The sequence below is a fragment of the Anarhichas minor genome, unplaced genomic scaffold (assembly GCF_050575085.1).
Source record: "Anarhichas minor isolate MPS153535 unplaced genomic scaffold, ASM5057508v1 ptg000005l, whole genome shotgun sequence".
NCBI classification, from domain to species: Eukaryota; Metazoa; Chordata; class Actinopteri; order Perciformes; family Anarhichadidae; genus Anarhichas; species Anarhichas minor.
Window position 1 is genome coordinate 2,725,661 of NW_027466451.1, and position 12,222 is coordinate 2,737,882.

The 12,222-nt window shown below is 40.0% G+C and overlaps 1 protein-coding gene across 1 annotated transcript; it reads right to left on the reverse strand.

Moving 5' to 3' along the window:
- Nucleotides 1–665: 665 nt before the first annotated feature.
- On the reverse strand, nucleotides 666–11,926 carry cetp (cholesteryl ester transfer protein, plasma). Its single transcript, XM_076112630.1, has 17 exons — nucleotides 11,779–11,926; nucleotides 11,096–11,210; nucleotides 10,879–11,010; nucleotides 9,347–9,417; nucleotides 8,543–8,630; nucleotides 8,384–8,453; nucleotides 8,229–8,289; nucleotides 8,009–8,100; nucleotides 7,482–7,581; nucleotides 6,448–6,527; nucleotides 6,170–6,220; nucleotides 5,920–6,072; nucleotides 3,606–3,673; nucleotides 2,913–2,955; nucleotides 1,414–1,483; nucleotides 869–954; nucleotides 666–743 (listed from the first exon to the last, which is right to left on the reverse strand). Exons 1-17 carry the CDS (start codon nucleotides 11,924–11,926, stop codon nucleotides 666–668), a joined length of 1,506 nt encoding a protein of 501 aa, XP_075968745.1.
- Nucleotides 11,927–12,222: the final 296 nt, after the last annotated feature.

Here is a 12,222-nt window from a genome sequence, read left to right on the forward strand (position 1 = left end):
ATGGCGGACAGTTGAACGGCTTTCAGGGCGATAAGCCCCGCGCGATTCACGTGAATGAACACAAATAGTCCCCGGCGAGACCGGCGGCGCGAATGAAGCGAATACGCGGCGCGAATCAATTTACAGTGAATGTCAGAATATGTTTGAGCTATCCTTCTGTTTTTTTAACAGTTTGAGTTGAATTCAATGGGTGCACGACATTTGTCTTTATATTAACTGCATAGTGAACCTCAGGGAGCCAGCCGTGGTCTGCCCGCTGCAGATGACATGCACGAGTCAGCAGACCCCTGAAGCTCCGCCCCCGCTGCTACACAGATTGCTGTGTGCTTGTTTATTCAAAGTTTATTCATATTGAACTTGACCCACGTCCAAATTGCACCAAATTCGAAGAAGCACTTCATGGGGTCTCCAGACCCGCCAAGTGTGAAGTAGTTTGCATGAGTGAAAGAAAGGGTTTTTATCTAAACATATGTACATCGAAATGTTTTGTTACGCATAATATCGATAATCACTTGGAAGGGTACATTCTTTCTAATATGAACAACACTTTTAAGAGAGATAATCCTTTTATTAGTCCCACAGCGGGGACATTTACAGGATTACAGCAGCATAGTAGTCAAGTCACTAAAAACAAATCTGGCCCAAATTGCTTCAGGGTTGCATCGTCACTGTAGAGTCTTCCTAAGGAACTGAGTCAGGAGGTGATGAGGGAAACCAAAATCCATCTGAATCACCACGAAGCCCTGCAGCACAGAGATGGAACGGAAAATAGAGTAGCAATGTAACTACCAAGTACAATGAAGTACAATGAAGTACAATACAAAAAAGGACACTTGACGAGATGAAAAAAAGTCAAGAGAACACTCACATCCTGAGGAAGCACCTCTGGGTTGAAGATGTCAAATAAGTTAGCTCCCTGTTTGTCCAACAGCCTGGTGAGCTCAATCTCCAGAGCTGGAACCAAACACGATGCAACATGTAACCATTACAGCTTCTACTTTCACATCGTGAAGCTACATTTTGATCCTGCTGTTGCTGAGCAATGCTGTTGATAATGATTGGTCATGTACTACTATATCAAAAATAAAACAATAATTACCAATTTTGCAACAGGCAACAATTGAAAATGAATATATTTGAGGAGAAAATCGGCTGCAAGGAACCATTTGTCTAAATGCAATCCTGCCGTGCTCATTTAAAAAATTGGTACAGTAATTTCTATAAAATGAATTGCAATTGCCTTAATCATAGTACTGATACTTAAGTTCTTATATCACTGTCTTTATTTTGTAAATGCTACATTGACAGTCATTTTATCTAAGACATTCTAGGAGAATGCTTGATGTTGGTGGGGTCAATAGGTTGAGGTTTAAGACAGGGTTTATTTCATTATCCATATCTCTCTAGCCTCACCAGACAGGACCTTGGGAATGCCTATCTTCTCCACAGCTTCTCTTATGAAGTCCACGTGATCCTCATCTAGCTGGAAAAAGAAGCAGAGGTGATTCAACAAGTCCAGTCAAACATAAACACACAAGTATCGTTTGAACAAGTGACATGAATGCAAATGATTTAAATGGGTGGGGGAGAACACTTTCTTTTGTGTTACTGATTTATTTTTTGTTATCAGAATAGTAATTAAATATTATAATATGCACTTGTTTTTCCAAATGGGTTAAAACGTATTTAGTAAAGTTTAGGAAAAACATCACGGTCTGGCTTAAAATAACTACATAAACAAAAGCAAGGCAAGAAAACCACTTAGTTATAAAAGGTTATTGCTTGTAGCAAATATAAATATTAATAATGAATTCATATCTAAATATCTAAAAATAATTATAACTCAAAATTAATGAATTAAGTCTCAATCTCAGGGTTGCTATGGAGTTTACATTTGACATGTACAGTAGCTAATTATTTTATATACACACAAATCATGTGATCCCATTTTTTATAAATGAAATATTTATTGATCCATTAACTACTAAACAGAAAAATAAATGAATGAATGAGGATTAAAATGAATGACGTGAATATGAGATGAAAAAATGATGAGAATGAATACCAATGAGCCATGTATGAATAAACAGGATTATGTGACCATAGATCAAGTGACTGATGTCATTGAATGTTGACCAATTAAATTGGTTCTTTGACGTTATTAGTTAAATTTTGTTCAGAAGATGAATGCACCATTCAGCAGTTGAGAGTATAAGAAGCACCAGGGAACATTGTAAAGCATTTCATATTAGTTCTAATTTAAGTGAGATCCTACTTTAGGTCTAAATCTTCCCAATTAGTCTTCCTTCTCTGAAGTTAACCTTTTAACTGTTGTCTCGACTGTCAGAAAAAGAAGTTGTGCCAAGTGACACAAACGAAACGGCAGATTTGTGTAGCGCAGCACTTAACCAAAAGATTAAATTGGCAGGTGGGAGGTTGCAGCAGTTACTCATTGGTATCTCCACATTTTGGATTGTAGTTGGTTAGGATTATACTCTTCCATCTCTCGCTCTGGTGGGTTTGTTTGGCTTTTCCTGGTCATTATGGCATCTTTGCCAGTCTCAAAATGTCTTTTCATTTTATAACCTTTTCTTTTAAAATATCTTTCTATTCATAGTCTCTAGCATTTTGGTGCAACACGTCACAAGGCCGAAGTAGAAGACCAAGAGATGGCCAGACTCACACCTGAACAGTGGCATAGAGGACGCGTTGGCCCTAGTGGAATGTGCCCTTAGGCCCCCTTTATTATCAACTTCTGAAGATTGCATCAACAATCCAGTGAGCGAGCCGCTGTAGCGACAGGGGGCTCTCTGAGGCCGACCACCGTGGGAGACAAACTAGTTTAATTGCCTGAAAACCAACATGCGCCCCATGTAACAGCAAAGCACGAATGGGGCAGAACTCACCTGTACCGTTTGATTTTGTGAGGACAGCTCAGCTTGTAATACAAAGACCCTAGAAAAGAAGGAGGACCACCATCACACACACACACACCAAGTACAGGACATGGACTAGGAATTGGAACTGATATAGTGGTGTGTACATAATATAGTTTGAATTGGTAAGGTTGCATTCGAGAATTTCTGTAACTTTTTAAATCATGCACTCAAACAATCTGATTAACTTAACACAGATGGGCCAGATGTGTGAAGGTGAAGGAAACAGTGTTTGAACTTCTGTTCCAAGTTCTCCACATTAACTTGTGTGTACCACCAAGTGCAAATTCTATTAGGGACATTTGTGCCTTTATTCCCATTTGAACAATTATTACATTTCGCCCCTCTCAATGACTAGAGGCTTCACCTCACCTCCAAGTGTGGCCATTCAGAGCAACTAAAAAAACATTTATGAAATGGTTTGTTTGGACCAAGCTGACATCTTTAGTGTGACTATCTGCCTTTGTGTGAAAACAAGTTCTCCATCTACGTTTATGTAGAAAAAGCATTTTTGTGCATGATTAATGCAAAGATAGGGGGCTGTCATGAAACCAAAAAATATGACTTAGATGGACTAAAAATAGGGATGCACATGTTGTAACCTTGAATTTGCAGGCAGGTCATTGAAAGCTCATTAAGTCTTGAACAATGTAAGAAGAAAGGTCTTACTCTGACGGGTTACCGTGCAGGAAGAGTTTCTTGTCAGCATAGGAAGCTGTGATGTCAATGGCCACATCCTACACATCAAAAACAAAAAAGAATCACTCACTGGTCATATTTTCACTTTTTAACAAAGCCTTTGGCATTATTAAGCTTGAAGAAGGCTAGCATAGATGAGAAGTAACCTGTCATCAAACCCACCATCATGTTCCAAATGTTTTCATTTCAGCTGACTTTGAAGTGGAACAGTAAGCTGTCAGACTACTGAGATGTTGATTTTTAGTTCAGTAGACGCTGCACCTTTCAACTATTTATCCATTGATTTCAACTAATAATTTCAACTGATTTTCAATTATTTATTATTCATTTCAATTCACTTTATTTATATAGCCCAAAACCAAAATTTTTGCCTCTGAGGGCGGGTCGTCCAGCGGGTCGTCCGTGATGATGTGTCCTTGGGCAAGACACTTTGCACCTGTATGCTGTGCCTGGGGTGTATGAATGAGTATGAATGGTAGTTCATTCTGATGAATGGGTGTATGAATAGGGGTGAATGGTAGTCGGAAGACAAGTACTAGTCCATTGACCATTTACCATTTGCATCTGATCGGCATACAATATACTCTGTCTCAGGATCCTCGCATAGGAAAAGGACATACAGTATGTCCTCTAATCCTTGATATATTCTTCAGGTGATAGTAGGCTGATTCTGATTATGTAATTGTCTCGATATGGCTGTTCAGCAATGACCAGCTCTTTGATGTGGTCAGTGAACTCCAGGTGGGGGGAGGATGGGGAGAGTGTGAGAGAGGAAAGGGACCTGGATGGAGTCTGGGGGGTGGAAGTAGGTACTGGGGAGGGAGGTAAAGACTCCTCGTCTCGGAAGGGTGGGGAAAGTGGGAGATCAGAGGCGGTCCCTGATGATGAGGTTGGAGACTCCTCCTCTTGGCTGTCGTTAGGCCCCCCGCATCCTTCCTGTAAGGTCTCCATGGCGATGCTGTGTGGTTATCTCTTGTTTAGACTCCTCTTGTCTCTTGTCCTTGGCAGTGGGAACAGACGGGTGACGCAGGAAGAAAAATACAGCAATTGGCTAAGCTGCTTCACAGACCCGCCTCCTGTGGGCCATTTTTCCAGCTCCCCAGTACTGCTGAGACATGCAGACAGGCTGAGAGGACGTGCAGGAAAAGCATATATTTTGCGCAGGTATCATATTTTACACATATTACTGGGTGCATTCTATGTTTCAAAAACACAAATATTGACAATTTGTATAATTTATTATAATTTATTGTTTTTGTGGCTCAAGGGGGGGGGGCACCCTAGCGCCCTCTATTGACCAGCCGCCACTGCTGATCGATGGTGATTCATCCAATCACCTGCCACGTATTTTTTCAAAGTGCCTGCCCTTTTCCAAACCCTGTTTCCAACGACGGATTCTTAGACGGTTCTTTGTAAAAACAGGTTACTTGTTCGCTACATCTTCAAAGACAAGCACTGAGCTCACCCAGATGGCTCTGTGAATGGGAGTCTCATTGTGGTTGGCTTGTACTTTCTCTGTTTTTCTTTATTTGTTACATTTTTTGCTCTCCTTTTCTGGTTAGATTCACCGGGGAGGAACTCCTAAACATCCGACAATGTGCTTTTATACCACTTTTTACCTAACCAGAAAGTTTTACTGAGCTTTAAAACAGAGGAGCAGCCGCTATCTATGGGAGCGTACGCTACATTGTAACAGCAGGGATTTTGAACAGCGCTTCCATCAATAAGTCCGCTCTCTGGCAAACAAGATGCTTGAGTTTCTGCTTCTGAACAGAGCAAACAGACTATTACAGATCCACATTCCTCTGCTTCACTGAAACCCGGCTTAGTGAGCACATCCAAAAATTGACCCACCAAAAGAACATCAAAGAACGTCTGCTGGAGCCCCGCAGGTTACCTTCTGGGCAAACAGGTCAGTGGAAGATGCAGTCAATAATGAACTTATTATGCCCAAGTACTCTTCAGAGAGATTGAGGAAGCCTTTGGTCCCTGCTGCTGTTGATTTTTTTAATGAAGATTGTCACTGACTGTGATCTGCGGTTGATGACCAGGTTTATGGTTGTACTGAGGATCAAGATAATGCTGGTGTCCATGAATATGTTGATGTCAACATATTGATGTCACTCAGTTTCCCCATAGGGGGTTTGATAAAGTATTTTGTACCACACTACACAATAGAAAGCTCCATGGTGTAGTGAAGGAAGAATGTCTTGTGGTAGACTTTCAATCAGATGTCTGATAAATGTTCTGTCAGAAGAAAGCAATGAAGAGTAAGGCAAAATACCGTTTTAAAGAAGAGTATTGGTGTGCCTTGGGTCCCACAGTGAAGCTCCCCAGAGGCCGTCCCCCAAACAGTCGTACCATAGGTGGAGGTGTTTAGGTAGGGAACAGATGAACTCCACACTCTTAGCTGTGGAGAACCTGATTCCAGCAGACACTAAATACACAAAGGCAATATGTCTCATACGTCTCATCTCGCCTTACAAAGGTGTATGTGTTTGTATCTGCAGAGATAAACAGGTTTTCCATATTACCTCTCTAATAAATTCAGGCATTGCACTGGAGAGATTAGTCTTCAATAGTTCCTGAAATCACATTTATCAATATAATTTAAGTCCCGACAACAGATAAAACAGCCACAATTTAACATTAATTAAACGTCTGTGACAAGATGTCCTGGTTAGGAAAGATGTACAGGCACAAAGCATAGTTCAGGTTTGTAATCTTAGTCAAGCTCCAATAATGTCTCAGTAATAAGTACCAATTGTATCAACAACATACTACACGCCATATTTGAAAGTGATGTACTTACAGTGAGTTCTGCTCCAGAGATGTTGAGTTGGAGACAGCTATCTTGGTGGGCAGCAGTAAACAAGGGGTTCAAGACCTGGTCTGGGGTTCAACACAAGTTATAGAGCAGTAACAGACACGACTTTAAAAACACCTCTAAATCACAAAGAAAGAAGATCATCTTGATAACTGAGACACTGACCTACACTGCTGCCTGTGAGCGTCTGCTCGTTGGCTACCATACTGGAGTAGTGTGAAGATAGACATTTATTCCTGAAGTTACAGTATATTGTTTCCATGGAGGTTATGTTTTAAAGTTTGCATAGATGACTTTGAATGTTTTACCAGGTATAACAACAGAAATTCAGAGACTTAATTTGACATTAGAGCAATGCCTGAAAAAACATGGTGGACATGGTGACTGCATCACAAAAGTGATTCCATGTGTTCACGACATATAGAAATATATTCTGTTGAAAATCAAGCGTCTACATAATTTAACCAAACTAAAAGTTGCTATCGAAACAATATCGTTGACGAAGAAGGAAGATTATGGTAATGGTGAAAGGTATGGTTGAGGTTAGGCAACTAAAACATTTGGAAAAGTTTCAGGTTACAGTTAATAAAAGTGCTCAAATGAATTGCAGGTCTATCACAGAATATGCAGGTGAAAGTCCAACTCAGGTCAGGGCCATCCCCGACCCTGACCTCATCTTCCACCTTGCTGCTTGAAGGTTACACTTCTTCCTGCACTGGCACTGAAAGTTGGCACTGAGCATAAATAAAGTACGAGACTTGACTACACGGATACTATATCTAAATACATATATGAATGCAAAGAATTATTTTGATGCAATTGATTCTATTGTAAAGAAATTTCATGACCAACATGTATCAGTTTTTCATTGTTATTAACATCAAATCTTGAACTTAAATCCTTAAATAAACAAGAGCATTGAGACTTGACACATCGTTGGATACTTACTAATGTGTCTTTTCGTTCTAATGTACCTCTACTTCCGAAACTCAAAAGACAATGTAATGCCATCTGCTGACCTGAGACCCAAAAGTAGAGCATCCTGTTTTCAGTCAGCTGCCTGGGGTGGAATACAGAGTCATTGATGACAGCGGAAGCGTTGTTGTAGTTGGTCAGCCCCTGTAAGATTTATGAAAAAAAAATGTAAAAGCCAAGGGATGAACAGAAAGACAACGATATGAACTCTTACACCTAAAAGAAAGATCTACATGTACACTTCGATATGAACCGTTGAACTCTGAACACTACTGCTATCCAGGTATGATAGAGAGGGGATACAATGTATATAAATGTTTGGGGTGGGCAGAGGACTGACCAAGAGTTGGAGTTCCATTGGATATGATGTACTACAGTCCAGTCTCCCCTAAACAATTGCATATCAGCAATGTTTGACAAAGTTGACAATTTCTCCTTTTTTGCCTGTCTTAATGTCTTAATGTCTTAATGTCTGAACAGTACTTTTATTTGACTTTTATTGTCTGATGATTTCAAGACAATCGCTATGAGATATGTTTGTGCATTTTATTTTTATACAGGTATTATTTACCTTGTGGTACGATTCTATGTAGTTAGCATTGATGACAGGAGCAGCAGTTACACCAATGTCCACACTGATGCCTCCATAACTGAGGAACTGACCTGTAAGCACACACAAACACACACACACACACACACACACACACACACAGTAATATTAAGAGACATTCCAGATAAAGAAAATATTTGTACGAATCAGATCAGTATTTATTTAAGTTATGGATTCACACCTGCTGTGTCCTGTATGAAGTCAGCCAGTATGTTTGCCACCTTGTTGATCTCCTTACAAATCTGCATTTGAAAACAGACTAATCATTGCTACAGTATAACCTTAACATGCTAATCAACATGTACTCTCCTGTAGTTGTGTTTCTCTCGCCCTCACCTGTCCCTTGATGGCCAGTTTTACAGTAAAGGTAATGAAGTCGGTGAAGACCTTCCTCAGCCAGTTTGGTCTGACCAAAAATAGCAAACACACAGCATGGTCACATACTTATTCTGTTGTGCTGTTGACAGCCAGTCAGGGTTCTGTTTTATAACTTACTCTTTGTCACCCTGCAGATGCAGATGGAGCTTGTGAAAATGAAGATAACAGTCCGATGTGTCTGCTGCTACCTTACCGTCTCTGCAGTCTGAGAGAGGAGAAATAAGAACAGAAATAACACAACAGATGGGAGAACATATCCGGGGAGGATAAAGACAGTTGGTTGATATTTGTCTATATTATGAAGTGCTTGAAGTAGAACAACAATGTTCCAGTATACTGAGCCAGCAGCTGCCTACCTTCTAAAAAAGTAATGTAAAGAAGTATTTTGGATTCTACACCACAGATTTGGATGACGAATCATGGATAAACATCAGGCAGTTTGCTGAAATAAAAAACGCCTCTCCCTGACAGTAACGATGACAACTAATCTGAAGTCATCACGTCCTTCTCACACAGACTCCTCCCCCACCTATTGCACATTTTCAGGGGGTGATTGGGTGCTCGTGATTGGAAGACAGTATTCCCCATAGAGTCCAGCAGAGGGCTCAGTCTGTGCTCATAGAACTAGGGTTATAATATAACATTAGTTAGCTTCTCACTCAGTAAGGAGGCTGGGGTAAAACAAATAGATTAAGCTACATCCCTTTTCCAATCTTGCCACTGTTAACCTTTTGGCTTTGTTAAGAGTTTTGCCAAAGGTGCACCTGGGTCAACCAGGAGTTAATGGTGTGCACTAGGAAGTATGAGAACTCATGTTAACAAAAATGTGAATTGTCTACTGGTACAACTCAAGCAGTGTTTTTAGTGCATTTCTATCGTGCCTCAATCCATAAACACGTACAAAAAAAATAAGGTACTCACAAAGTTTGGGGTTGATTCCGAGGTCAATCTGAGATTCAATTTCAAAGTCAATTGAATGTGCAACGTTGACACTAGATGAAAAAGAAATACAAATTGCAAATAAATACAAATCAATTTACTGGGAAAATGTTGAAAGAGCAACAATCAGAACTTTAAGCTAAATCAACAGGAACACAGGGAGAGGTGTAACAGTGAAGACCTCACTGTTTGACTGACATGGAATCTGTGGGACATGCAGTGCCTGAACACAACACCAATGACCTCTTACACTTGTAAAATGCAACTTGCAACGTTAGTCCAAAATTTGAGAATATGATCCGAACCCCTTTTCTGCAAGGCAATTGCAGAATGTCCAGAAATACTAAAGCTTAATTTAAAACTAGCACAAATAGAGAACAATCATTAAGACCGAACAATAGCTGAATAATGTTTCAGACTCTATTGCTCCTCTAAAAAAGAAGATAGTAAAACAAAGGAGGTTCGCTCCATGGTATAACCTCAGTCCCTCCATAAAACAACATACATGCTTCAAAAACTCAACGACCCTGAAAGCTTGGTGGAAAATGTATAAAATCAATAAATCCAAAATGACATCATGTAAATACAAACCAATATAGCACAACCTTTTTTACTCAACAATACAGCATTCTCCTTCACCACAAGGAAACTAAGAGGCAGCACATGTTCCAGAATAACTCCTTCATCACTTTCCAGGATCTTGTCCAGAAATACCATTTTGGGCAATAACAACAATAACAAGGCTTTCAGTACCTTCACTTATAACCATTATAACTACAGACAACAACTTACAAGTTTCCCCACTAGTTAAAGGAACAAATAAAATAGCCAGCCATAAAAAATATTTCTTTCTTTTGTAGTAATGTGATGAAATAGAATAGAGAGACATGCATACAGACAATAACAAAGCAGTTACAATGATTGTGATAATATGACCAGAGTCCGGGAGTCTAGATCTAATTAGATTACGTATGGTGTGTGCATGTTTGGAAGTTTGTATGAGAGGCAATGATATCCATGTTCAGTGATTCTGGACAGGTTGGTATGTGTAGTGTGGAGTATCCTAATAATAATAATACATAATATTTGGTATCAGATAATCATATCGGTTTCTTTGTCATACTGAAACCTGGCTGTGTCTTATCATTTGAAAGTCTTTCACAACCAACCTGGAAAACATTACAGCTAGTTCTGTTTGTTACAGTGTATCTCTCCAAAGGTCTGTATTCTCAATTCCCCACTCTTCATCAAGTTTAGTCCTTAAAACAGGTCATTATTTTTCCTTAATTGAATATTCATGTGGACCTTAAATGGCACTAATAGGACTAAATAAGTCGCATTAGTCAAGTCATATTATAACACCACCATAACACCACTCCACAGTATATTCGTTGTCGGATATCATTTTTTGTGATTATTTCGAACTATTTTTGTTTTTCTCAGACAATCACAGGATTTTGAATGTGAATGTGAACACATGAATTGTTGCTGATCACACACTAACTCAGACTCACAGCCAGCTGCCGTATCCATACTGGATGGTCCCTCTGAAGACTGCAGACACGTTGCCTATTTCCAAGGCGATGCCTTCACCTGGATGCAGTTCAAATGCACTCCGACCAATTGACAGGTTGTGAATCTCCAAACTGGGTGGATCGATAGATAATCATTACATGACTTAAGGACATTTTGTTCCTGTCTATTTGTGTGAGATTGTGTGTGTTGACTTACTTGTCCAGACCGTATATGACTCTGCCTATAAAGAGCAGAGATTTCTCTCCCTTCACACTTGGGTATCTGGCATGTTGGAACGCTGCCTCAATCACTTTAGTAGTTTTCTCATTCACTGCCAGAAGCACACAACCACGATATGGTCAGAAACACTTAAGGACAGGTACACGGCAGACAGCTGGGGAAACACACACCTAAGCAGCTGGGTATTCATCGGCATGTACAAATACAAAGAAGTCAGAATGGAATAAGGGAAACAAGAGAATAGAAAAATTGTTTGTAAAAATATCATGCACCCTTTAAGCTACTTTAATAATTGAACAATGTGTATGCTACAAACACGCTAGTCTGGCAGTCTTCTACACTTTATCTTACAGTGTTTGAGGCTGAGCCTGGCTAACAGAGGGACGTCTGTTTGATTTTCTCTTAGAAGAATGAAAAATCTCTTACAACTTATTTTTCTTCTTCAAAACGAGCGGTTTTGATACATTATTTTCAGAACAAGCATCAGTGATTGTAGGAAATGTGGTTTTGATTTTGAAAATCACAAACATTACCACTAGTTTGAAATCTTTTAAGAACTCATCACAGCAATGTAGGTTGTTTAACAGAAGGATGAAGTGTTACATTGATTAAATAGAATAAAGTACATCTTTGGAGGTGAACTCCAAAATCCCACTCACACACAACAGCTGCAGGGTAGGTAAGGCGACACACAGCTCCAGTGAATCTGTAGGCTGAAGCGGGGTCCTGCAGGCAGGCGTGGGACGCCCCAAACACAGAAAGGAACAGCAGCAGGAGCAGCAGTGGTGGGAAAACATCACGAGGCATTGTGCAACTGGATAGTTGACCTCTGTGAGAGTTTGAGGGTTTAAACCCTGTGGGCATGTTACAGTTCACTTTATGTTTGTGAGTTTTTCTGAGTAGTATCTCATCTAATCTCACCTCAGTTCCAGAGTCCTGACAATTCTTCTTTTTGGTCCCTTTTAGACTCCAACTCCCGTACGCTGTGGCTGCTCCGCTCTCACGCATTCGTGTCCGATGTCAAAATGTCAGCCAGCCTTTTTTGACTTTCCTTGGTCTGTGCTGAGAGGACACTACAGCCTACTGACCTTGTTCTTTCCTCT